This window comes from Hemitrygon akajei, chromosome 23 (assembly GCF_048418815.1).
Source record: "Hemitrygon akajei chromosome 23, sHemAka1.3, whole genome shotgun sequence".
NCBI lineage: Eukaryota > Metazoa > Chordata > Chondrichthyes > Myliobatiformes > Dasyatidae > Hemitrygon > Hemitrygon akajei.
In genome coordinates, this window is record NC_133146.1 from 34,853,700 (window position 1) to 34,876,422 (window position 22,723).

The following is a 22,723-nucleotide window of genomic DNA, read 5'->3' on the forward strand; positions in this document are numbered from 1 at the left end:
TTTTTTAAAAAGAGACTTGACCAGCACTTGAAAGCACTCGGTGTAACTGTGAGTCTCTCCATCCATAACACACCAGTCACTGCAGCTCTTCAGCGAACCTTCAGAATCCCTCATCGTAGAAGGCTGGAAATTTTGTGGGACAGTGTAATTTCCAAATCCTGGTGCTATCTCAGCCAGGGGAAAATAAAAAGAAAGAAGTTCAAAGTGAGTAAAAATATGTTCAAAAGAATAATGGACAATTGCTGAAAATTTGAGGGACACACAGAAAATGCTGGAGGAACTCAGCAGGCCAGGCAGCATCCATTGAAAAGAGTACAGTCGACGTTTTGGGCCGAATCCCTTCGACAGGACTGTAGGAAAAAAAGACGAGTAGTACATTGAAAGGTGGGAAGAGGGAAGAGAGAAATGTGAGGTAATAAGTGAAGCCAGGAGTCACAGGGGTGAAATAAAGAGCTGGTAAGTTGATTGGTGAAACAGATACGGGGCTGAAGAAGGGTGTTTGACAGGTGGGTGTAGAAGGCGATGGAAGAAATAAAAAGGGGAAGAAGTAACGGGGGAGGTGATGGGCTGGCAAGGAGATAAGGTGAAGAAAGGAAAAGAGGATGGGGACTGGTGAAGGAATGGATGGGGAGAGGACCATTGACAGAATCTTGAGTAATCAATGTTCATGCCATCAGTTTGGAGGCTACACAGATGGAATACAAGGTGTTTTCCTCCAACCTGAGTGTGGCCTCTGTGACAGTAGAGGAGCCAATGGATTAACATATCAGAATGGGAATGGGAAGTGGAATTGAAATAGGTGGCCACTGGGAGATCTCTCTTCTTCTGGTGAACAGACCTTAGGCGCCCGGCGCAATGGTCTCCCGAACTACATCGGGTCTCACTGATGTAGAGGAAGCCACAGTGGGAATACCAGACGCAACTAATGACCCCCACAGACTCACAGGTGAAGTGTCGCCTCAGCTGGAAGGACAGTTGGGCCCAGAATGGTAGTGAGGGAAGAGGTGTAGGGGCATACGTAGCACATTAATTTCTATATTACTGACTCACCACATACCCCTGATCCTCGGATACCCTTGGCTTTCCTAGCAGAATCCATCCATGAACTGAAGGAGAGGGAGACTCATTGATTGGCCCAGTCGACGTAAGAGGGTATGTTTGCAGAGTGGTGTTCCAACACCTAGACTCTGCCAAGACCAACGATAAACAAGGGGGATCTTCAGTGTGAAGTAACCTCGAGTCTTCTGTAGACCTAGTTCTGCCTTCAAGGATAGACAAGTTGGTTCTGACCAATGGGAGTACGTGTGTCCTGGCCCGGCCTAGTTGAGGCCGCACGGTAACTAGAGAGAGGGAATCTCCAGTCCAACTAATCTGGATCTCCTGCAGCTAAGCCTAAAGGATCCAGCTGCCTGGTGCCAAGGAGAGGAAAGACCACTCAGAGCATTTCCAGAGAGCGCAAGGACTTTTTGAAGCACTTTGTTGTTGTCGCCCGAGGATGCGATGGAGCCTCGTGGACCTCGGCAAGAGACTCAGATATCGGCTGCACCACCCTGGCTATCTAAGAACCCTCAGCAAGCCTGAGGCATGGTGCGACCATTTAATGTGGGCAGAGGACACCCAAACAGCTTACAGCTTTCAGGGCAGGGTATGTTACTGTTCAATCGGTTCAACAGGTACATTTATTGTCCGAGAAATGTATACAATAAACATCCTGAAATTCTTTTTCTTCACAAACATCGACGTAAACAGAGGAGAGCCCCAAAGAAAGAATGACAGAGCCTCAAATCACCCCTCCCATGCATAAGCAGCAGCAAAGCAACGACCCCCCCATCAGAAAAAAAATGAACGCCCCCCCCCCACCCCCCCACACCGAGCACTCAGGCGTGCAGCAAAGCATCAATAAAGACACAGACTTTCGGTAGTCCAAAGGCTTCTTGTAAATCCGGTAATTCAGCATACCTCTCTCTCTCTCTCTCTCTCTCTCTCTCTCTCTCTCTCTCTCTCTCTCTCTCTCTCTCTCTTTCTCTCTCTAATAACGGAAAAAGACGTGACCCCATTTCGCAGTTGGAGGAGCGATATAACAAAGCACCTTGCTAATTTACAGTATTAAAAGTCTGTTGTGATGCTTCTAATAAGCTCTGTGCCTAAAGAACTTAGGTCTCTGGGCACACAGCCAGCTCGCTGCTTACAATCTTCCGTCTCCCACGATGGATCAGGTGGCAGCACACTGGCCTTGAATCCATCTGCCTCCAGAGCCACGAAAATCCGGCGCCCTGACAGTGCACTGGTCTTCCAGGCCGCTTCCTTGGCATATTGAAAAGTGGCCAGTCATGTCGCCCTGAGAACCGATCCCATTTCCACAAAGAACCAAAGTCAACATGTAACTCCAGCTCAGGGTCTTCAAAAGAACCTTGAAAGGGAAAAAAGGAGGTATCAAAGATAGAAATAGAGCTGTTTCTGAGGATGCAAGCAAAGGAGTCACCGTTAGGTGTCATCACCCTCTTTGTTTTCGAACAGGAGGACGATGTTGGGGTTCCAGGAGCAAAGATCTCATCCGACACTGCAAGCAGAAATGGAACAGGGAAGAGATACTTTGCTGAAGTCTACCCGGAAGGCGAAAACCAAGCCTAACTGAAGGATCGGTTTGATAACGGCCCAACTGAGCAGGTGTGCGGACATCACCGAGTTAGAAAGGCAGGAAGAATTTAAAAGGAGAGCATTTTTTTCTTCAGCGGTTTGATCAAGGCACGACTGAGCACACGCGTGGACATCAGCAAGTTAGACCAGAGGGAAGGATTTAAAAAGAAGACAGCTTCATGGAGTGAGCACTTCAGTCGAGGGTATCAGAGTAGGAGGGCTTAGGCGATAACGGGTCCAGGCGAGGTAAGCTCCTTGTGTAGAATAGATACAGGAAGTATGTCTGTGAGGCCGGTGTTCTGTACTAGGTGTCAGATGTAGGATGTTTGGGAGACTCCCAGCCTCCCGGATGGCCACACCTGTGCCAGGTGCATTGAGCTGCAGCTCCTTAGGGACTGGGTTAGGGAACTGGAGATGCAGTTCAATGACCTTCGTCTGGTCAGGGAAAGTGCGGAGGTGATAGAGAAGAGCTATAGGAAAATAGTCACACCGGGGCCTCGGGAGACAGATAAGTGGGTAACAGTCAGGAGAGGGAATGGCAAAAGTCAGTTACTAGAGAGTACCCCTGTGATTGTCCCCCTTAACAATAAGTACTCCTATTTGAGTACTGTTGGGGGAAACGGCCTACCTGGAGGAAGCAACAGTGGCTGCACCTCTGGCACAGAGTCTGACACAGTGGCTCAGAAGGATAGGGAAAGGAAGAGGATGGCAGCAGAAATACGGGACTCTATAGTTAGAGGGTCTGACAGGCAATTCTGTTGATGCAGGAAAGAAACACAGATGGTAGTTTGCCTCCCAGGTGCCAGGGTCCAGGATGTTTCTGATTGTGTCCACGATATACTAAAGTGGGAAGGTGAACAGCCAGAGGTCATGGTACATATTGGTACCAATGACATAGGTAGGAAAAGGGAAGAGGTCCTGGAAACAGACTACAGGGAGTTAGGAAAGAAGCTGAGATGCAGGACCACAAGGGCAGTAATCTCGGGATTACTGCCTGTGCCACGCAACAGTGAGGATAGGAATAGAGTGAGGTGGAGGATAAATGTGTGGCTGAGAGATTGGAGCAGGTGGCAAGGATTTAGATTTCTGGATCATCGGGTCCATTTTGGGGCAGGTGTGATCTGTACAAAAAGGATAGGTTGCACTCGAACCTGAGGGGGCCCTATATCCTGGCAGGTAGGTTTGTTAGGGCTATTGGGAAGATTTTAAGCTAAATTGCTGGGAGGTGGAAGGGGTGGCTGTCTCACAAATGGAGAAAGCTTGTGGCCTATGTGAGAAAGAGGATAGGCAGGTGATAGAGAAGGGATGTGCTCAGAGCATGGATCAGCACTTGGAGCTATGAAGTTGTGGCCATTACAGAGACTTGGATGGCTGAGGGGCAGGAATGGCTACTTCGAGTGTCAGGCTTGAGATGTTTCAGAAAGGAAAAGGAGAGAGGCAAAACAGGTGGGGGTGGTCAGGGCTAGTGTCACAGCTGCAGAAAAGGAGAAATCATGTAGGGAAGACCACAGTCTGTACGGATTGGTGATAACATATCCTCCTCACTGAAGATCAAGACTGGCGCACCTCAGGGGTGTGTGCTTAGCCCACTGCACTGCTCTCTGTTTGGGGTCAATGACCAGTGGTGTGCTTTAGGGATCTATTATGGGATCCCTGGTCTTTTTTTATAAATAACCTGGACGAAGAAGTGGCGGGATGGGTTAGTAAATTTGCTGATGACACAAAGGTTGGGAGTGTTGTGGATAGTGTGGAGGGCTGTCAGAGTGTACAGCCGGACATCTTTAGAATGCAAAACTGGGCTAAGAAGCGTCAGATGAGGTTCGAGCCAGATAAGTTGAGGTGGCTCATTTTGGTAAGTCAAATATAACGGCAGAATATAGTATTCATTGTAAGACACTTGGCAGTGTGGATGATCAGAGGGATCTTGGGTTGCGAGGCCATAGGACACTCAAAGCTGCTGCGCAGGTTGACTGTGTGGTTAAGAAGTCACACAGTGCATTGGCCTTCATCAACTGTGGGATTGAGTTCAAGAGCTGAGAGGTAATGTTGCAGCTATATAGGACCCTGGTCAGAACCCACTTGGAGTACTGTGCTCAGTTCTGGTCACCTCACTACAGGAAGGAAACTATAGAAAGGGTGCACAGCAGATTTACAAGGATATTGACTGGATTGGGGAGCATGCCTAATGAGAATAGGTTGAGTGAACTTGGCCTTTTCTCTTTGGAGCGATGGAGGATGAGAGGTGACCTGATAGAGGTGTGTAAGATGAGAGGCATTGATCATGTAGATAGTCAGAGGCTTTTTCCCAGGGCTGAAATAGCCAGCATGAGAAGGCACAGTTTTTAGGTTTTTGGAAGTAGGTACAGAGGAGATGTCAGGCATAAGTTATTTTATGCAGAGGAGTGAGTGCATGGAATGGGCTGCCGGTTACAGTGTTGGAGGTGGATACAATAGGGTCTTTTAAGAGACTCTTGGATAGGTACATGGAGCTTAGAAAAATAGAGAGCTATGGATAATCCTAGGTAATTTCTAAAGTACATGTTCAGCATAGCATTTTCGGCTTAAGAGCTTGTATTGTGCTGAAGGTTTTCTGTGCTTCAATGTTGAGAAGGCATGGAATCACCTTCCAGACTGGGCAACAGGTCTGGCTGTCCAATCAGGATTTGCCTCTCTGGGCGGAGCCTGGAAAGTTCTTTGCACCATTCAAATTCCTCAAGAAAGTAAACCTGGTGCCATACACCTTGCAGCTCCCCACAACCATGAAGATCAATCCTACTTTCCACATCTCGAAGTTAAAACCTGTCTGCACCAGCCCCTTAGCCCCACTACCATCAGCCCTGTCGCCACCCAGGTTTAACACTGAGGAGCAGGTCTTCACGGTAAGAAAAAATTTGGACTCAAGGACTGTGCCGGGTGTTTGGCAATACGTCATGGACTGGGAGGAATTTGGACTCAAGGAAAGGTGCTGGGTGCCTGAAAAAGACATTTTGAATCCAGTTCTCATCACGACTACCATCAGCACCTCTTCAAGCAGCCAGGACTGTCAGGAGATGGCAGCAGGGGAGCAGGTTCCTGTTGTGTGGTCACCACAAAGCTGTTAAAAACCAAGTAAATGCAGCATTGCCCATGTCAAAGAAATTTTGCACAGGGAATGGCAACATTCACCTCACAATCAAATCTCTGGATCCAGAAGCATAGACTGTAGTCCCTGGTCCACCAAGGCAAGAAGATTCAGCTGCACTGTGTTCAGCATGCATGCAGTGGAATGTTATGAGTAGAGTTATTTCAGGACAAATATGAATTATTCCAGGTTAAATTAATTTAGTTTCAATACCTTGAAAAATATTGTGCTATGCAATGGAATTTCATAGGAATATGCATTGAATGGAATGCATATAAATGATAGAAGCTAGGCATTATTTTTTCAGAACTGCTGTTTGGTGATGGAGTGGGTGGGTTCTAATGTACAACAATCTTGTTTTTCCTGTCTAGATTTCAACTTGGAGGCCTGCCAAGCTGTATCCAAGAAAACAAGGCCCTTGCTAGCTCTGGGAACCTCACTGTTACAAAAGCCTCAGCCTTCCTTCCATAGAACTCTGTGAAGGGGCAAAACAGGGAAACACAAATAGTTAAAAGACTGTCTGCAATGACTGACAGGTATGCAAAGTAGGCAGATTAAAGATCAGCCAATCAGGTTGGGTCTGATGGGCGAAGTGATATCTTACTGGTGCTAACCGATCCTGGCTTGCAACTGGATCCAGGCAGCTCTGCGTCAACCTGCAATGTTGTTTCAGTGGCATCATTTCTTGGAAAGAACTGGTTTCGTTTTCTAGGATAAGTTTCAATTCAGGAAATTGTTGTCAATCTGTTAGAGCAGGGAATCAGAACATAGGACTCACTTCTCCAACGACTCAACATTAAAAGTCCATCTGAAGCTGTGAAAGAAATTCAAAGAACGTTATTTCAAAGGAACATAATGAGTTGCAGAACTCTGTAAATTCTCCTGTATTTACATTTATTTTTTAACCATTGCATAGTAGCTTGATTTTGGAAGTATGCCGAATGCATTGCTGTAACTGTACCTGGAGCACAGTGTTGGTGTTGTGCATTCATAGGCACATCATTAAAGGCAGATCAGGCTGCTTGTGTCGAAAGTAAAGCACAGTTATTATTACAGGTCAATAAGCTTTCATTGCAATAATCATCTCCCAGTTAAACAGATTACAGCCCAGTCAATTACTTCAACACCACCAGACAAATAAACATATCCACTACTTTCTGTTGTTATTTACACGTCTTGTATCTGCAACACTTTCTGTAACATTTTGGATGCTCAGCAGTACCAAGACTGATGAGAGTAAGAAATCAGACAATCTCAGCATCACACAGACAAAAATAGGCCTTTGGCCCATCACTGAAGTTGCTGCCACGTGATTGGCTGATTGGATGTTTGCATTAACGAGCAGGTGTTCAGGTGTACATAATATAGTGTACATCTGGATGTATAGGGTAATAATGTAAATATAAAATAAAGGAAACATCCATTTGGGCTCTGTATATGTACAACTTGAAATTTATTCATGTGTTGTTTAAAGTTTGGAGGTCACAATAACTCTTGACTTTGTTACATGTAATAATGTGAAGAAAAATGATCATTTATGAAGTGATGAATTTCATGAATTTTCTTCACTTGCAGCAACACACAGAGATTTGTTGAAAGAGAAGCTCGATCAGCTTCAGTGTCGCTTCACGTGGGGCCCTCAGAAGGGAACCATTGACTTGGAAGATGTGATGTACAGATTGCCAGATGCTAGAAATCTCGGTGTGAAACCACGTGTCACAACCCAACTCACTTTCGTAAATTGTCTGCAGGGAAACAATAAAGAAGCCATTCAGAACTTCAATGAAACTCTCGCCATCCTGCATTTTGCCAGAAAGCAAAGTTGTTCAATTAATGCAAGTATCACTTTGGAAAGGCATTTGAGAACCGTCCAATATCAGCTATAGAAACACAACTGGATTTTGCAGTTATAAGTGTAAGAAATGGAAAGTATTCCAAAGTGAAGGAGACCTACAGTAATCTTTTGAAATTAGATGATATTCATCCAGTAAACTTGCAGAGAATACAGTATGTCTACATGCTGGGACATTTGAACCATACCAGTGAAGGTGTGAATCAAATGCCATCAGTCTATTCCTTTAAGGACTGAAGGTTGAATATGACTCAAATGAATAAAAACAAGTGTCATGATAAATTGGAGAGGTGGACAGATCAAAAACATTGTAAGGTTCCACATGATAGTAAGGCATTTGTTATGAAAGTGTCACTGGACCATCTGAATGGCAACAAGACTAAAGCTATGGGATAGTTTGAGAAGGCCATGGAGTTTGATCATGAGAACGAATGTCTGAGGATTCATTGTGAACTCTGTCTTTCCATTGAGAAACATAATGACACTTGAAAGATTTTTGCTTCTGCTTGATCTGAGAAGCAGTTTGTCTCACTACTCTCACATGTGTATTCTTGCAGCACGTTCTTCACTGATATATTTATTTATGTTTTAAATTTTATGTAACGCTCTGGTTAAGATTTTCATTGCTATTCTATAGGTGTTTCATTTTAGCTGTTCTGTAAGAACAGTCCAATCTGCTTAAAGACAAGGGGCTATGTTATTCAACTTATGAATATTGCGTCAGCCAATCAGGTTGGAGGTGGAAATGGGACAAGGTCCCAGACTACACCGAGAGGAGAAGTCTTTGTGCCAGACTCTGGTGTGGGTTGAAGTCTTTTTTGGCGGGAGCTAGGAGAAGACAGGTGGGAAGATGTCTGAGGACGACATTCCTATTCCACAAGGTGCTTTGTGCAGATGAATGGCTTCATGGATGAAGAATCAAAAATTCTGTGAGGGAGACCACTTGTTTGATATGAATTTCGAGCGGCATTCTGAAGGGGCTGTGTGCTTTCATGCAGACCATGGGTCCAAGGCATGAATTAAAGATAACTTCAAGATGTGCTCCAGTGTAAGTGCACATTTCAACTGGGTTGACTGTAATGAGCCCTTTTTATATTTGTCCTTTTCTTTTTCCAATTAATTGTTCAATAAAGCAGATAGTTGTAGAACATTGAACATAGAAAACTATTAGCATAATACAGTTCCTTCAGCCCACAAATCTGTGTCGAACATGCCCCTACCTTAGAATTAACTAGGCTTTACCCATAGCCCTCTATTTTCCTAAGCTCCATGTAGCCATCCAGGAGTCTCTTAAAAGATCCTATCGTTGCCACCTCCATCACAGCCACCGTCTATATTCTTTACAATATACGCAGTGTATGATCTGCTATTTCTTGCTGATGGCAAAATGCATGGGGTAGTATTAACACACTTCTCGCTCAGATTTGGGGACGGTTGGTCGAAACATCCTGGCTCTGCAGGTCTGGTGGGACCCAACTCATTGATCTTAGCCGTACGGAGTTCGAGACAGGAGGTTTTCTCTCCGCAAAATACATTGGCTGGTTAGTGAGAGGCTAACCAGCCCTGTTTCTAGAGATGTCTGCTCAAACAGCATTTCATTTATTCTGAGATACAGTGTGGAAAAGGTCCTTCCAGGAAATGAGCCACACTGCCCAGAACAGGCCGAATCACAGAGCAATTTAAAATGACCAATCAACACACGAACTGTACATCATTGGACAGTGGGAGAAAACTGGAGCACCAGGAGGAAACTCAGGGAGAGAATATACAAACATTCCTTACAGGTGGTGCCAGATTTGAACTCCGAACAGCCTGAACTGTAATAATATCACTACAGTAGCAACCATGTTTGAAAGTGTGATTTTCAAATAGTAACTTTGTTATTATCATTCCCAGTCCTTGTGCTTCATTGAAGATTACTCACTCCAGTATTCAGAAACAAAAGTGTGTTTCGGGGATTTAAGTCTAAAGAAACCAACTCTGAAAATCACGATGAGTCTTCGTATGAGATTCCTTCACTGCAGGTGACACGAAGGTCGGTAGTGTTATGGAGAGTGCAGAAGTGAAAGGCGCATACTGACCATTCAGGATACAAGAGGATGCGTGTGTACTTGTTTGAGAGAATGTATAGTGTTTGTAAGTGTGTTTATGTTCTTTAAGATTAAGTTTGAAACTTTGACCGAACACACTTTTATACAACAGTCATCGTAAGTTCAGTGGCACAGAAGTGGAAGATTGCAGAGTACATACCATGTGATTTTAAGTATGTACTGTTTCATTTTTATCCATTCCTCATATCTTGAATTAGTTTGGAGATTTTTGAGGGAGAGGTTATACCCAGGTTGGGATGGCACATATTGAAATCAGACAAAGTCAGGTTGAGAATCCTGATGACACGAGCCAGACCTTGACCCTGGTTACTATCATTCACAAGTCTTTCATCACGGGGAATAACAGAGCATTTTGTATGCACTGACCTCAGTTAAGATTGCTTCTGGAAATTCAGAATATTCTCACACAAGCTTGCAAAATGATTCAGGTTCACCAGGTCATTCAAATGATATTTCGGTGTGGTAAAAGTGAAATGCACGAGGAATCTGTGGGACAGAATAGACCAGGGGAGAGTGGGATGCTACATGGACAACTCATGGGAATAACTGTAACGAGGAGAGATATTGATGCTTTAAGGTTGAAGTGAGGCAGTGACAGGGGGGAGGTGAGAGTAACTGGGGAATGTTCATGCCCGTAGTTCAGAGAGCTGATGAGCCTGCCATGGATTATGCAGAGCATAAATATCAAGCATATGAGGAACATTCCGGTTGGAAAATCCAGGGATGGCTGATCCAGTCCACATGAAAATGCAGAATGAAGGCCTGAGCTCAACCCACCAGGACGTTTTAGATTTGAGGACAGTTGTGAAATTGACATATTCCACCCGAGAGATAAATCAGAGGAGGAGGAAGAGCGGTCATAAAGTGGCTGTAGTGGAACTAGCTGCTATGAAGACACAGTGGACATGTTTTCTGTGCCAGCAAATAGGGCACCTGGCAAGGGAGTGCCCAAATAGACATAGATTGGTAAAGGTGATGGCACAGTATGTTACAGCTATGGCCTACCAGGGCATAGTTGGACAATGTGTCTGACAAAACAGAGAAAAGTGTGAAAATCACCCATCAAAACAGGCAGACATGATAGCAGCGTTTTCTCTGTCTGACTAGATTATTAAGTTAGTGAAGTCTGCATCCAGGTCAGACAAATAGCTAGTGGCTGCATCCATTGTTAATACTGGTCACCCACGGATGTACACAAGAGGTTTCTTTGTATACTAGCAATATGATATGCCTGTGGACACAGGGTTATCAGTGAATAACTGATCCAGCTTTGCCAGTGGCTGGAGAGATGATTTACATTAGGAGTGTGGAGGTGAATGAATGAGGGCAGAGAGAAGGGAGCCTCACTTGAGATTGAGGGATCGCAGTGATGCGAGCACCGATAACTGGATCCATTAAATTTAATGCGATCTGTTTTCTGAAATTCAGACAACTGGAAAAGGCAACTGTGACCATTCGGCATACGGATTTTGGATCTGATCCCAGGTTTGTGATCTGGGAACTTTAGCTTGATCCTGGGATCAGAGACCACTGGAGTGGGATGAGCCCACAGTATATGAGCACTCAGTCTGGTATCCCTGGATGTGATAATAGTTTGAATCAAATCCTGTGGTGCTCAGTCATTTAAGAATAGGGAGCTGATTGGAAGTGAGGGAAGCGAGAATTACATGAAGGAGTTTGACCTCTGAACAGATGATATGATTTCTGAGTTCTCCAGTGAGGAACTGACTTTTCCCAGTCGGTTGCATTTAGTGAACAGTGACAGATGTAATAAAGTTTACAGTTGTCGATGAGCCGATAAGACCATAAGACCTTAAAACATAATAGAATTAGGCCATTTGACCCATCGAATCTGCTCCACCATTCGATTATGGTTGATCCTTTCTCCCCTCCTCAGCCTCATTCGCCGGCCTTCTCCCTGGCCTTCTCTCAATAACATTTGGTACTGTGGCCAATCAAGAACTAAAAATCTCTGCCTTAAATACACTCAATGACCTGGTCTCCACAGCTGCCTTTGGTAACAAATTCCACAATCTCACTACCATCTGGCAAAAGAAAATGTTTTAAATGAATACCTCTCTACCCTGAGGCTGTGCAGTCTTGTCCTTGACTCCCCGACTACGAGAAACATCCTTTCCACATCTACTCTGTTCAGGCCTTTCAACATTCAAAAGTTTTCAAAGAGATATCACCCATCCTTCTAAATTCCAGCAAGTACTTCCAGAGCCATCAGCTGTAACTCATACAATAACACTTTCAGAGAAACATAGAAAATCTACAGCACAATATAGGCCACAATGCTGTGCCAAACATGGACCTACTTTCACTCCTGCAGTCAGCTTTATAAACCTCCTCTGAACCCTCTCCAATGCCAGTACATCTTAAACAAGGAGACAAAATTGTTCACAATAGTCAAGGTGAGGCCACAGCCATGCCTTATAAAGCCTCAGCTTCACATTCCTGCTCTTATATTCTACATCTCATGAAATGGATGCAAACTTTCCATTTGCCTTCCTCACCACCAACTCAACCTGCACGCTAACTTTTAGAGCGTTCTGCACGAGGGCTCCCAAGTCCCTTTGCATCCCAGATTTTTTTGATTTTCTCCCCAGTTAAGAAATAGTCTGCACTTTTATTTCTTCTACCAAATTGCATGACCCTGTATTATCCAATATCATATTCATTTACCACTTTCTTGCCCATGCTTCAATCTGTCTGAGTCCTGCAAACTTACTGTTTTCTCAAAAGAGAAACTGGGAAACAAAGGCTAATTAGATGACCATCTGCTTTTGGCAACATGTCAGAATTCCAAAATCACAGAAGAAACAGCCATTTGGGAAAGCTTTTAATGGAGTTAAACCAAGTCAAAAGGGAATATATGTTCGGCAAATTTGCCCACCGTACAACCAACGGCTGATTATGAACAAGCAATCACGAAACTGCACGATGCTGTCTATTAACAAGAAACAGCCCATCCCGATGCATTTCAAATTACAGTCAGTGACTTTACCCAGGCCCGTTTGAAAAAAACCCTGCCCAGTTTCTCCAGCAAGTAACTTGTTGCACCAGAAGTCAAAACCACTAGTCCACTGCTACATACAACAAGGAATGCCCATCATTCCTTGCTAAAACCACGTTTTGGTTAAGTCAGATTATTTGACTGTACTCCTTCCTGCATACCGAGAGAGCCTAAAGTGACTTGCATGGACACTGACAATGAATTTTAGGTATTCAAAGTGGTGTCACACTATACTGTGTATTTACTGTACTGTGATGGATACTCCTCAGTTCATCACAGGAAAAGACCTCCCCACCACTGAGCTTATCCACAGTAACCAATGCCATAAGAAAGTAGCGTCCCCCATCAAGGTCCACCACCATCCAGTCTATGCACTCTTCTCACTGCTGCCATTGGGAAGGGGGTACAGGAGCCTTAGGTCCCACACTACCAGGTTCAAAAACAGTTATTGCCCTTCAACCATCAGGCTCCTGAACCAGTGGGGCTAACTTCATTCACCTCAACTCTGAACTGATTCCACAACCTATGGACTCACGCAGTCAAAGTCAAAGTCTCTACAACTCTTGTTTGCAGTATGTATGTATTTATTTAATGACTGAGCACTTGCACAGATTGCCTCCTTTGGCATATTGGTTGTTTTCCCTGTCTTTGTGTAGCTTTTCATTGATTTTATTGTATTTCATTCGCTACTGAATGCCTGCAAGAAATCTCATGGTAGTACATGACAACGTACCTGGACTTTGAAAATAAACTTATTTTGAATTTTGATAATTAATAAATGAGTGTGCAAATTAAGATCTCACAATACTGGGGAAGCTGTTGATGAGCATTATATGACAGTAATTGAACAGAGGGCAGAGAGTTCAAATGATTTGGCCTTTATCAGTCTGAAGAGACCCAACTAGTGCAATGCTCCAAGAATCAGTCCTTGGTCCTCAATTAGTCACTATCTTGCATGATGAGTTGGAGGACTATCACACTGCGGGATATTCAAGTTTGCACTTTTTGAGGGAAGATGAGCTGCAGGGAGGCTCCTCAGAAGCTGTGACAGAATTTAGCTCCTTTCTTGTATGAAACAATAAAGGTAATCAGCCAGTGCAATGAAGATGTATATACCATTTGCCTTTTAAGTGAGGTGAGGTCACAACTGAAGTGTGGTACTCAACTTGGTAACTTTATTTATGAGGATCTGGCTGAAGGGTTTCACTGGCCAGCAGTGTTATTGAGGGACGGGGCCACCCTCTTACAGGTGAAAAGACCCTGTGCTGTGTGCCGTTCTGAAACAAAAATAGAAAATGTGGTGTTTTTTGCATATAATCCACATTTTCATAAACTTGGAAGATGCTTCCATTTGGAATGGGCAACAATGAAGCTGGGAATGAAAGGGTTACCAAATGAGGAGTGTTTGATGGCTCAGCCTGGACACACTGAAGTTGTGAGGTTTTGTGGGGGGGGAGGGGTGGAATCTCATTAAAATCTATCGAATATTGACAGGACTATATAGAGTGAACTTGGAGAGGATGTTTTCAAAAATGGGATAGTCTAGGACCAGAGGGCACAGCCTCAGAATAGAAAGATGTTCCTTTTAGGTCCAGAGCCGAGTACACATATCCTATTCCCAGCCTAACACCCTTTCCTGTCCTTGGCCACCAGCCTCCAAACAATCTGAACTCCTCTAACAATTGTATCTCTCCCCACCCTGGACATTCTCCTTGAGGCATTGCTACCGGTCGTTACAATGTAAGCCTTTCATTTGAATGTCATACATCAGTATTTATGCACACCTGAACAGATACCACTGGGGCAGATTCTTCAAACTCACAGCCTGCAATGTCTGTCCACCCCTTTAACCTGAGCAGGATTCAGACTACTATCTGACCAATCTCCTTTCGCTGCAAGCCCTCCCGTGAAACTCAGTGATTTGTGTCTTTCAAACATCTATGAGCATTGAATGCTGAGGTTCTGCCCAGTGTGTGCTGTCTCATGTTCCACCAACACAGGCCTGACATTGGCCAGGGGTGGAATGTCTACTGCAACCAGGATGATGATGGAAGACTCCCTCTACAGATAGAACTGATGACACTTACCCACCAGATGCTCTAGGGCAGGGGAACAGGACTGAGAAAAACCACATCTGTACACCACAATCAGTTTCTGTGAAGCAGAGTACTCAGCAGTCCCTGATGTACTCCAAACTTGCTCTGAGGTTTTCAATCTTATTTTCCAAATTGCGAACATTAGCCAGGAGGATGATGGATTTGGAACCTCAGAGCCCCATGTTACCTGAAACTCATCCAGGCTGGAGTGTTTTCTTAAAGGGAAACTGCACTCACTACCCCAGTGGTTTGCAGACAAGTCTTCTGATTTTGAAGATCAGATGTAATAACAAAGATGCTTACTGAAATACCACTGGACATGATTGTAGATTCCAGCTGTAGTAGTCCTAATTGGGAATATTTCATCATTCCTAAACCAGACATAGGTCATGCCACTCTCCAACACTGCATTTCCCAGCAAAATTAACATCTGGCTGGACATCCATCATGGTCTGAACATAGGAGCCCAGATGTCCACATTGATTATGCCTATCAACATAAACAAATGCATCAATTTTCAACTAACTTAAAGCTGTTGTCAACTTTAAGATTTTCTGAACTTTATCTTGTCAACTGGCAATTGAAACAGGGAGAGCACAGTACAAATTTTCTATTGCTGTATTAGACCAGACAGATCATTCACTTAGACCAGGTGTGGAGGGACAGCTGGATCCCCAGGAGGAGAAGGAAACAAAAGGTTAGACATAAATCAGAGCTTCAGAGGGACAACTGAGCAACACCATGAAACAATTCACCCTCTCCAACACAATATCCCCACTAAGCCACAACTGAGAGTCCTCTTTAAATAAAGACAGACTGCAGGAAACTTGTGCCAACCACAATTAAATTGACAAGATTACATCAAAAACACAAGGGCTTAACCACTCTAGTTAAGATATTGATTAGTAAATACAGGTGCTCAAATACCCAAGGCAAGCAAGCTGCAGGGCTCAAGATAATTTCATTTAGGAATACCGCCTTTCCAGCCCTTTGAGTCGTGCCATCTAGCAGCTCATACTTTAACACTAGCCTACAGCGGACACTAACACTACAATGACCAATTATCTACTAACTTGTACGTCTTTGGATGTTTGGAGGAAATTAGAGCAGCCGGAGAAAATCAACACATTTCACGGGGATGATGTTAAAAGTCCTTACACAAACACCCAGATTGAATTCCAAACTCTGAAGCCCGAGCTGTAATAGTGTTGTCCTAAATGCTGTGCTACTGTGGCACCCCATGGTGTTTTAATTAAAACATAAATGCAAATTTAATTAATCTTGGAGATGCGAGGCAAATGACAGGCTTTTATTAGCTGCAAGAAACGATCACACAACATCCTGGAGACCGAGTGAGGAGCAGTGCCTCCAACTGCCTTTATACAGGGGTCTGTGGGAGGAGCCACAGGAGCAGTCAGCGGGGCGGGGGGGGGGGGGGGAGGGGGTGGGCATGTCCAGACAGATATATGGAGTTCACCACAGGAGGTCCAGTGTTCTGTTGTGCCGAGACCGAGGTCCAATGTTCTGTTATCCTGGGAATATCCACACCGTAATCTGGAGACACAGAAACAAAGCAAGTGCCAACCTTTGAGGTTGTAAACAATCTTTCTTATTCAAATTGCCAATGAGAGGTGACTTTGTTCCAGGTCATTTTCCTTTCTGAAAAAGCTGTTTGATCAGGTGTATTTTAACATCTCCTTTTGGCAGAAGTTGTATCATTCATACATACATTAATCAATCTAACAATCAGTAAGGCCAGACCAAATCAGTCTCTGGAGTCCTATAGTTACAACTTTTGGAAAGACTGGGAGTTCGTCTCCTACTTAATTAATCTAATGGGGCACTATTTCATAAAACTTGAGGAAATAGCTCCAGAGGTTCAACATTTTAAAGTGCAAGTGATTCAGGAAAAAATATAACTACTTTGTAATCATAGATTCTTGCCCATCACTGCAATATTTAGCAGGTCAAACAATAGTGCCTCTGATTTTTACATTAGATATCAGTCTGGTGGGTGTGGTGAAGGCACACAGCAAAAGGTAAATACTCTTCTTTAATGGCATTGGACCATGGCATAAAAAGGTTGGAATCCGCTGACCTAGATGATGTGAAACACAGATTACAAGATTCAAGGAAGATTGGTGGGAAAATCAACACCAGCCTCGCAACCAATTTTATTTTGTGAACCACTTGCAAAGCAACTATGAAGAAGCAGTTCAAAATTTCGAGAAAGCAGAAGGGGCTCTGAGTGTTGCACAGACATGGCAGTGGAACAAACCCAAGTGCTGAACACAGGCAAGGAGGCTGAGTCCAGAGGCTTTGTTGTCATAGTGAGCGTGGGAAAGGTTCCAAGGTGGTCTTTACCTGGAGTCTTGGTTTTGGTAGGTAATTCAGGAACAAGGGTAGACTTAGAACTGATAGTCCAAAGAACCATGGAATGAGATTACTCATACACATGTCGACCAACAAACTGGCACTTTCTAGTTGTGGTCACAGGATTCTTCTCCTGCATTGGTTGATGGAATGCAGGTGTTTGTAGTTATTGGAATCAGGGAATGATTGGGAACTAAACGAGGTCATTAAGGCCCAATTCCAGGTTCCAGAAGGGACCATGACACTGAGAAAGAAGCACATGGATGGATGGGAAAGAATGAATATTAATTCCTATGGAAACTATGCCTGGATATGTTACGTAGGACAACTGACTGAGGCCCAATCCTACATCTACAATCTGGAGATGATTTGCAAAATACCCAGTGATGGCCTTCTCTATACAGCAATGATAGCTGATGTGTATGGGGAGAAGGGATAGTCACTGTTGACTTCTACTGCTGAATATAATCACTTATATTCTGAGGTCAAGACCCCATCTTACTGTATGAGAGATCCATTCAAGAGCCTGATAACAGCAGGACAGAGCTCCCGTTGAGCATGGTTTGACATGCTTTCAGGTGATTGTATCTTCTGCTGAGTTGGAGAGGAGAGAAGGAAGATCATCCGGAGGGGATTATGCTGGCTGCTTTACTGAGGTAGTGACAAGTGTAGACCATTCCGCAGGGAGGAGACATTTTACCATGATATGCTGAGCTGTTTCCACAAATGCATTTCCTTGTGGTCTCGTGCAGAGCAGTTGTCATAAGAGGCTGTGATGCGGTCAGATACAATGATGTCAATGGTGCATCAATAAAATTCTGTCAGAGTGCACAGGGAACTGCCAGATTTCTTTTGCATTAGTGAGCTTTCTTGACTGTGGTGTCAACACGATTGTACCAGGTATGTACAATGTGAATGTTCCACTGTACATTTTCCAAAGTTGGCTCAATGCCACTTTAAAATTACAGAGAGCATGACATTCTTACATAGAATGATGACTTGCAGGAAAGAAATTGGAAACCATATTTCAGAACAATGTAAATTTAATCACAAGTTACATATAGCAGTAATACTGTGGACGAGGAACACATGGATGCCAATTTTTTAAGACAAGTAAAGATGAGACGGAATCTAGACAGGATTGAGACTGGATTATCGTGGAGTGGGCATTGTGACAATGAGAAAGAATAATTAACAATTTTGTCCTGCGTGGGCTGTATGGGGAGTGACCATAACAGATTAGAATTCTTCATTAATATGCTGGGTGAAATCACAGAATGAAATCAAGGGTGTGAATCTGAACAAATGAAATTATGATGACTCATTTCATTGGCAAACTATTCAATGGTTTGATTGTGAATGGGCACTGTATGATGTTTAAAGAATGAACTACAACAATGATTCATTGCTGATTAGCAGAAAAAGACGTAAGGAAAGAAGGGTCAACCCTGTGGGGGAAATTCAGCACAGAATTAGACCAAAAAAAGCAGCAGCTTGAGGATTGGGGGCAGTTCAGAGTTCAGCCAAAGAGGGCAGAAATATTGATTAACAGTGGTAAGATGAGGTGTGAGAGTAAACTGGCAGGGAACATTAAACTGATAGTAAATATGGAGAACTGAAATAAGATAGTGACCAGAATTGCAGATTACTCACAATTACAAACAGAGAAAATTATAAATAATTGAACAAGGGTGCTCAGAGTGACACACTACACAGGCATTCTGGTGAGGTGCAGACTATTTCTATGCAAATCAATGCTTGTATTGGCTTGCAGGAAATGCTTCTAAATTGCTTTCAATGGCCTCAGGGTTATTGATAGGCTTTGAATTTCAATTTCTATTCACAATACGGAACTAGTTGATAGTACAAAAGGTTACCAGGTATAACAGCTGACATAGCAGCTGAGACTCAGCAGAAGAAGAACCGCACAAACTGAGAAAGAGCACAAATTGCTTTCCAGCCAACGAACATCATGAGGTAAAGGACTTTTCCTTGCAGTTTATCTTTATGTACAGATTATTATAGATTTGGTGGTTTACCAAAATTAGTGGATCACAGTGCAATAACTTTGAAAAACCCAGAGTGGACACACACTGGCTAACACAATAGTTGAATGAAAAATCTGTAGGGTGATCCCTACGTTACTCTGCTGGGGTGGAAACAGTGCGGGGAACTGCAGTGCTTTACTAGTATTTTTTGTTACTAACATCTAATAAAAAGGCTGTAAACACAAGATTTGCATCTGAATCCTGACTTCTGAAGAGCCTACTGTTCTGTACGATCTCCAAATCCAACAGCAAGTTCAAGGGATCATAAATAATCCTTGCTTAGAAGGAGAGGCAAGAGGAGTAGGAGAGTAGGAGTCTGATCAAGTCAGCTTATCTGCACTTGTCTTCCTCAAACAGGGGCTTTCGTTAAAACACGACCGCAAACAATGAGAGTCAGAGAAAAACTGTGCAGTCAGCGCAATCGCTTCATCATGGATTGATTTCCACTGGTATTTGAAAGAAGTGTGTACATTCTCTGTGTGTATGAGGATTTCCTCTGGGTTCACAGGAATCAGCACCAGTTGTGTGGTTACAGCTATTTTATGAGATGTTCCTCTTACATTCCAAAGATGTATGAGTTAGGGTTAGTGAGCATGTCACTGTATGTTTTGATGTACATGTGACAAAGAAAGCTAAACTTTAATCTTCAAAATTTTTAGAAATAGGAGTTGACTCAACTCTGCCATACACTACAGCCGCTTAGATTTGAGCACGTTGGAGCCTACGGGGTGCATTCAGTACTGAGGTAATACTCCAGAGGAACATGCTACTCTAAACTGTCATAATTTCCAGCCCCTAGCAGCTTTCAAGACAGAATGGAGGAGCTGCATCCATGGTGAGGCAAATTCATCTCCTTTGGGAGGAAGCAGGAAGCAGAGTTCATCTTAGAGTAGGGTTAAAGGTTGGCACAACATATTCTATGTTCTATGCTGGTTTATGATCTTTCAGAAATGTGCAGCATGATCAGGGGATGTTGCTCATGCAATTGTTCTGTGAACTGGTCTGGTAGCTCGTAAATTGCCAGACTTCAGTGGGCTTCACAAAACAGCTTTATCTCACTAATGTTGTTGAAGTTCTCAATCTTCTAGACATTGAGTCTGAGTACTGGTGGCTGTCTGGGGAAAAACACCACTTCTCTGTACCGAGATCTGGAGCTATGCTCAGGCTGCTGGCAAAAAAATGAAAGTCTGCAATAGTGGGAGAGCTCAATGTCCAGAAAAATTATCTTTTTCTCTCTTGCAGCAACACACCGGGAGATTTATTGAAAGAGAAGCTCGATCAGCTGCAGTGTCACTTCACATGGAGACCACAGAAGGAAACTATTGACTTAGAAGATCTGATGTACAGATTGCAAGATTCTATCGACATGAATATGAAATATAAAGATCAGTCCTACAATCATCTTGCTTTTGTAAACTGTCTGCTGGGCGGATGTCAAGAAGCAATTCAAAATTTAAAGGAAGCTGAAAAGATTCAGAGGGAGAACCACAAAGATGAATTAGAAAGAAGAAGCATTATCACCTATGGAAACTTTGCCTGGGTGCATTACCACATGGGACATCTGACCGAGGCCCAGTCCTATCTCGACAAGCTGGAGATTATCTGTAAACCGCTCAGTGATGGCCCTCGCTATACAGCAATGATACACGAGGTGTACGGGGAGAAGGGATGGTCATTGATGAGTTCTGCTGCTGAATACTATGAGGAGGCAAAGGAATGCTTTGCAAAGGCTCTGGAGCAAGATCCTGACAACACTGAGTGGATAATGGGATATGCGACTGCACTATTTCGGCTGGAAACATTTTCTGGAACCCCAGAGAGTCGTGATCAGAGTCAGTCAGTGAAGCATTTCCAACGAGTACTGAAGCTTGATCCAGATGATGCTATGGCCATGGTGCATTTGGCTCTAAAACTGCAGAGTTTAGGGCAAAATGAGGAAGGAAACAAATTAGTTGAACAAGCTTTGCAGAAGACCTCTGATCTTCCATATGTGCTTCGCTATGCTGCAAAATATTATAGACAAAGCGGATCTGTGGAGAAAGCAATCAAGCTCTTGAAACAAGCATTAGAATTAACTCCACACTCTGGTTTCTTACACCACCAACTTGGATTGTGCTACAGAAGTAAGCTGAAATACACTCACAGCAGACATCGCAATCCTGAATTTGAACAGAACCCAGTGTTGATCAATCTATGCAAGTATCATTTTAAAAAGGCTTTTGATCACCGTCCAAGGTCATTTATTAGAGCACAACTGGACTTTGCAGACATCTGCATAACAAGTGGGGAATATTCCAGAGCAGAGGAGATTTACAGTAGATTGGTGGAGTTAGTGGACATTCGTCCAGAGAATATGCAGAGCATATGTCTGGAAGCTGGGTTATTTGAACTGTACCAGAAAAGATCCAAAACAAATGCTGTCAGCCTCTTCCTGAAAGGAGTGAAAATTGAATATAACTCAAAAGAACGGGAAAAATGTCGCATGAATTTGGAGAAGTGGGCAGATAGAAAACTTAGTTTTAATGCACAAGACAGTGAGGCTCTTGGTGTCAAAGCGTTTCTGTATCAGCTGGATGGGAACATGGGTAGAGCAACTGAATACTTTGAGAAGGCTTTGGAGTTTGATCCTGGCAATGAGGAATATGTGAGTGCTCTTTCTCAATTACACATCTGAGCACCACTGGGATATTTAGGAGATGTATTTCCATTTGATCTGATGATAGGTTTGGTGGGGTGTTGTTTTACTAGTTATATCCTCTTAGCACCTTCACTCACTCATTGGTGTTTGATTTGCAAAGATGGTCTTGTTGTAACTATACCCAATTATCGTGTTTCTTCCAAACATATGAATTCCTCTATCACCCTGAGCAAATTAAATTTAGTTTTGCTTCTCTGGACACTGGAAAGATGGGATTTGGGATACTGCAGCAAGTGGAGTTAAATGAGAAATCAAACATTTTTCAACAGTGGCTTGTTTGACCTATTAACCATTGAATATAGTTTACATATCATCTGTATTTTGATGTATGTTTAACTCTGGAATGATTTTTCACGTGTCATTGTATCTTAAAGAACATTGTAAAATATCCTCGAAAGGTATGTCTGGTAATTAAAGCTTCAAAGCCGAGGTTGGTCTTGTCTTGACACAATCAAAGGAATGCGAGCAATAAATCGTCAACAGCATGATTCCAATCTGCTGAGTGTATTGGAGGAGTGTCCGAGAAGGGGAATGACTGGCGAGTGGCAGTGGAGGGGTTTTGGGAATAATTCATGGAATTTCAACTGTTACAATCCAGCAACAATGAATATATAATTGAGACAGGTTTTTTATAACAAATAAAACATTTATTAAACACTGCTAAAAAAAAAAACAATAGTAAACAAAACACTAACTTAACCAGAAGTCAGCTGCGATATGGCAGCTCGAACAGTTCTTAAAGCGGGAAATGCGAACTCAGTTCTTTAA

General features: G+C 43.3%; 1 protein-coding gene across 1 annotated transcript; it reads left to right on the top strand.

Moving 5' to 3' along the window:
- Window positions 1–1,495: 1,495 nt before the first annotated feature.
- LOC140715026 (interferon-induced protein with tetratricopeptide repeats 1-like) lies at window positions 1,496–22,358 on the top strand. The gene is made up of 5 exons (XM_073026754.1): window positions 1,496–1,645; window positions 2,518–2,614; window positions 7,334–7,430; window positions 11,150–11,206; window positions 20,500–22,358. The coding sequence occupies exons 1-5, from the start codon at window positions 1,496–1,498 to the stop codon at window positions 21,929–21,931; spliced, it is 1,833 nt and encodes a 610-aa protein (XP_072882855.1). The 3' UTR covers window positions 21,932–22,358.
- Window positions 22,359–22,723: the final 365 nt, after the last annotated feature.

What these genes read in the sequence shown, in the direction of transcription:
- LOC140715026 (XM_073026754.1), top strand. Translation starts at nt 1,496, where the DNA reads ATGCGATGGAGCCTCGTGGACCTCGGCAAGAGACTCAGATATCGGCTG. An exon ending in TGCTGAAGTCTACCCGGAAG is followed by an intron (nt 2,615 to 7,333) that starts GCGAAAACCAAG and finishes CTTCACTTGCAG; the next exon opens with CAACACACAGAGATTTGTTG. An exon ending in ATTGACTTGGAAGATGTGAT is followed by an intron (nt 7,431 to 11,149) that starts GTACAGATTGCC and finishes TCTGAAATTCAG; the next exon opens with ACAACTGGAAAAGGCAACTG.